The sequence below is a fragment of the Prunus avium genome, chromosome 7, assembly GCF_965620075.1.
Source record: "Prunus avium chromosome 7, drPruAviu1.hap1.1, whole genome shotgun sequence".
Classification (NCBI taxonomy): Eukaryota; Viridiplantae; Streptophyta; class Magnoliopsida; order Rosales; family Rosaceae; genus Prunus; species Prunus avium.
In genome coordinates, this window is record NC_142290.1 from 9,571,532 (window position 1) to 9,576,223 (window position 4,692).

The window sequence follows — 4,692 nt, forward strand, 5'->3', positions numbered from 1 at the left end:
TGCAGACAGATCCTGGGATAGAAAGGCAACAACTTGAAACTGTTGTTTGATTTTGTTTTAAAGATTTAATTATGTATTAGTATAATCTTTTATTTCGGTTTATCAAGAGAAATCAAAATTCCAAAAAATAAATAAACTTTCATTTTCAAATAGTCACTTTGGTGACTCAACCAGTTCATTACAATTCCAAAATCTGAATTTTAAAATCCTAGTTTTCTAAGGGTTTCCTGCAGACTCGTTTTCTTAATCGAAAGCTCCTTCTGAAGCAGTACTCCCTGGTGGATTGAAGCCTCTACAACTTCCAAAGCTGGCCTGGAGGCTGAAACCATGGTCTGCACAAGGAAGGTGGCCTTAGTCTTGGAGCTCAGTCCAGCACCCAGCTCGTGCTGTACCTCCTTGCGTTCTGCCAGTTGCTTTTGAAGCTCCTCAATCTGCTTCTCCAGCCTATCTGCAGTAGCCTTGGCCTCTTTGTACCCCGCGACCATCTGATCCAGTTCTGCCTTCTGTTTTGCATAATCAGCCAAGTTAGCGTCATGAGTTGTCTTGCAGAGTTCAGAAGTCTCGAAGGTAGGCTTGAGATCCTCATAGCGATCGTGAAGGTTAAGCACATCTCTGGCCAGGTTCAGACTTATCTCAAGAATTGGCTTAGGAGCCATGTTCTGCCTGTGCAGCAGGTCCAGATCTTTCATTAGTTGTTCTACAGCTTCCCTAGTTTCCTCCAGTTCCAGCTCAGTAGATTGCCAGACCTTCACCCTCTCCATGGCCTCATCCACTGCTTTGAATTTGGTCTTGTTAGGGGTAGAACTGAGTTTCTCCAGCCTATCCAGTTGGGCGTCCAAGTCCATAGCCTCGAATTCAGCCAATTCTGGGTCAGCAAAGGAGGCTGTGATGGTTGAAACAGCACGGGATTGGACAGGCATCTGCAAAATCAAAATTGTGGATTAGAAAAAGGCAGAAATAAAAGAAAAATTCATGACATGGTGAATACTTACAGCTGCGAGAACAGGCTTCAAAGGGCTAATAACCACTGCCACGGCTCCTGCAGTTCCGGGCACTTCCACCTGAAAAGAATAAGATGTAAAAGAAAACAAGGACAGGATAAAGCGCGAAGGATGGACAGAAATAAAAGGACAAAGACTTACCATGGCTTCAGAAACAGTAGCAGTTAATTCTGCTTCAGATTCTGGGGTTACAACAGGAAGCTCCACCTGCTCCACAGGCCCTGAGGCAGATGGTTCTGCCAGGCCTGCAACCAGCAGTCCTGCCGGTTCCACAGGTTCCAATACTGCCAAAGCCTCTATCTGCTCCTCAGACCCCAGCATTGCCTGTTCTGCGTGAGCTGCGACAGGAGGATCAGCCTGTTCTACGGGTTCAAATACAGGCGGATTGGTTGAAACTCCCGCAGAAGCTGCTGCCTGTTCCACTGGTTCTGAAGCAGAACCCTCTGGCTGCTCCTCAGAGGCTGGAGCTGCAGTGGATTGTTCAGCCTCTGTGTCTTCAAAAGCGGCCAGTTCCGAGCTAGTCAGTTCTGTCCTAGGCATAGCACGCTGTTTCTGCGCCAAGGCAATGCTCTCTGCTATCACCTCAGCCGGGATCTCCTCCTAAATAGACAAACAAAATTAGGAATTGGAAAAAGACAAACAGAAAGAGCATATTTTTGAGTGGCCAGAATTCAGTCTCACCTCTTCGTCGAAATCTTTTCCTTTCTTTTTTGAAGGGGCTTCCGCTGTTGTTTCTTGCTGCTTCTCCTGATCAACAGCCTCAAAAGCTTCTCGCAGCTCATCATCAGTTCCAGAGGCTTCATCCGGATTGGCAGCAAACTCCTCTATCTCATCAGAATCAATCTCACGCCTCTTCCTAAGTCTTTTAGACCCAGTGAGAGGAGGAGTAGGGAGACTTTCAGCTGCACAGGACAAGCAAGAGTCAGAAGAGCAGACAGGACAGAACAGGCCGAAGGAAATAAAATCAGAATACAAGAACCATACTGCATTGCCCCGTGCAGGAGTACTTTCCTTTCTTTTCTTTCCAACAGTGGAGGCATCCTCAGTAGGTGGCGGTTCTGTCAGGTTTTCATCCTCGTCATCACCAGCAGGGGGCTCCAAATCACCAGCAGCAATGACAGAACTAACTGCACAAGAGAAATATGAAGTCAGAACTAAATCATGCAAAATAAAATGGAAGGAACAGGGTAAATCAAAGCTTACCAAACATTGCTCCAGCCTGACACGTTTGTCCCCCAATGATTTTCTTCATGGAAGGATCTGATACAGGCAGAATAGATTTGTCAGACAAATATAGATAACGGAACAAGAAAATACAGACAGAATGATGAATCTACCTTCTATGGCTTGATTGTTAAGGTCCTGAATGGTCTGAACTGTGAAACTTCTGGCTGCTGCCTCTCCAAACACATTTCCACAGGCCCAGCCCTCAAAAAGCACCTTGACTGCAGCAGCCGAAGCAGGCATCCCTCGGAACCTGGCCTTCCACCAAGCATCAAAGTCGGCGGAACTGGATGAATTCGGCTCCCAGGATGGATAGAGACCATCTAGACTGTTTTTTATCTTGTTCACTGCGCACCGTGCATCCTTGTGCACCTCCAAATTATCCAAGTCCCTCCAGGAACTGGCTCGATTGCAGCTCCTGTAGTATTTGAAAGGAATAACCAGGGGACAGCCAAGCTGTCTTGCACAGAAGTTAGGATGATATACTTCCGCTCCTATATGATAACTTGGAGGCCTTCCGCCTCCATGAGGCAGATCTCTTAACAGGGTCACACTCAGGAATATCTCCCTGAATTCTGTCCTTGCAATTTCATCTTCCGGCTCCTTTTCAAAAAGTCGATATCCAGGTCGGAACCAAGGATACGTCCTTCTAATCACCACTTGCCACTGAGCTGCTGATTTCTTGCTACAATGCCTGAACCACATCAGGTACTCTTCAATAGAGCGCTTGGGCACTTCTGCTGACATCAGAGGAAGAGCCAGAACCTGGTTTTCAGGCAGAACTAGATCAGGAAATCGAAACTCTGGAAAATATACCTGCAGCCAGACCTGGATCATCCAAAATGAACCAGGAGCAGATAAATTCAGAGGACTCTCCATTGTGGCAGTATGCAAATTCTTGAAAAGATGGGCCAGAACCGACGGCCCAAGACCAACATCAGTGTGGTTGTGCAAGGCTTCTGCCAAATGCCTGTACTCAAGCAGAACAGCAGAGGAACGATTGGGGAATACAAATCTGTTCAGCCAGTACAGAAGAAATAGCATATGCTGCTGATCCTTGTCCTTCTCCACACTGAATTTTCTCAAATAATTAGAGAAGGAACAGTTCTGGTTGATAGCAGCAGGGGAGATGGTGAAGGGTTTCGCTAGTTTCTCCTGGTTCTTCCTTCGATGATAGTCACCAACAGCATCAGCAGGTCTCCCATGAGGCCTGAACCCAAAGATTTGAGCCATGTCCAGCAGGGTTGGCGCCATCGGACCCACACGGAAATCAAATGTATTGCTGGCAGAATTCCAGAAACATAGAGCGGCAGCAAGTAGGTTCTCATCCCGATTAATGGACTGTTTAGACAGAAGGATTGCATCATAAATTCATGCCCGCCTCCAGTGAGCTCCAAACTTGGGAAGAAGTTTGTCAATCCAGTCCGCCCACTTCACGGGACTATTCCTCACTTCACTGGACGAAAACGAACGGCTCAAATTCTTGCTGACCCAAGAATAAGAGGATAAGGCAGAATTCCCTTGGTAACACAGAGGTGCTTCGGCATCCTTCTTGATTAACTCTGCCATCTCAGCTGGGACAGAACCAAACCAGCGAGGTCCCACAGTTAGAGTACTGTCGAACAAGTGAAGGACGTTTTCGTCCAATTTTTTCTGAACAAAAGGATGAAGTCTGCTTCGAACTTCCATGGCGTGAGCGTCGATTCCACTCCCGGTGATGTAGTCTGGAGGAACCGAGGAAGAAGCACTGTGGGCACGAGTCCTTGGAGAAGACATTTTCTGGGCTTACAGGCTAGGAACGGAAAAGGGTTTAAGGATTGAACAGAGCAAAGGGAAAGGATTCTGACAAAAATCGAGAAAATTGAACTCTGAGAAAGCTAGGTTTTGAGATGAACAGGAACTGGAAATTTCAAATTTCTTTTAAGGGACTCAAAATCGTGGGAAAGGGAAGACAAGACGCCACCTGAAAGCTAACAATGATGAGCTAGTGACCAGCTAGTAACTGACCAATTTCCCACGAAGTCTAGGTAGGTGGACGTGGCAGACAGGGGACGTTTTAAACTGGCGCGCACAAATTAAATAGCCGAAAACATTAAATCTGAAAACCGTTTGATAAACGGTTCAGATTTAATGGGGGCATTGTTTGGGCCCAAATTTGGCACGCCGAAAACAAAAGCCCACACCATCTCCTAGGCCGCTTGTTTCAGACGACCTCAAGCCCATCAGCACGACCCAGCCCATTAAACGAGTGGACAGGCCAAGAACAATAAACCTGGCCCAAAACGTTAAGAGGCCTGGGAACAGTGGAAATCAGAAAGCAACTTGGGCCTTGGAAGAACTAGAATGGGGCTCAAAACGCAAAACTAAACCCAGCTGATCTTTTAAAAACAATCCCACGTGATCCCTGACTAAGAAAAGTCAACAAAATCGGCTGAAATCAAGATTGAACAGGAGCAGGTATGAAAGA

The 4,692-nt window shown here is 46.6% G+C and overlaps 1 protein-coding gene across 1 annotated transcript; it reads right to left on the reverse strand.

The window, feature by feature from the left end:
* Positions 1-200: 200 nt before the first annotated feature.
* On the reverse strand, positions 201-920 carry LOC148292992 (uncharacterized). Its single transcript, XM_088243967.1, has one exon. The coding sequence runs from the start codon at positions 918-920 to the stop codon at positions 201-203; it is 720 nt and encodes a 239-aa protein (XP_088100093.1).
* Between the last annotated feature and the right edge of the window lie 3,772 nt (positions 921-4,692).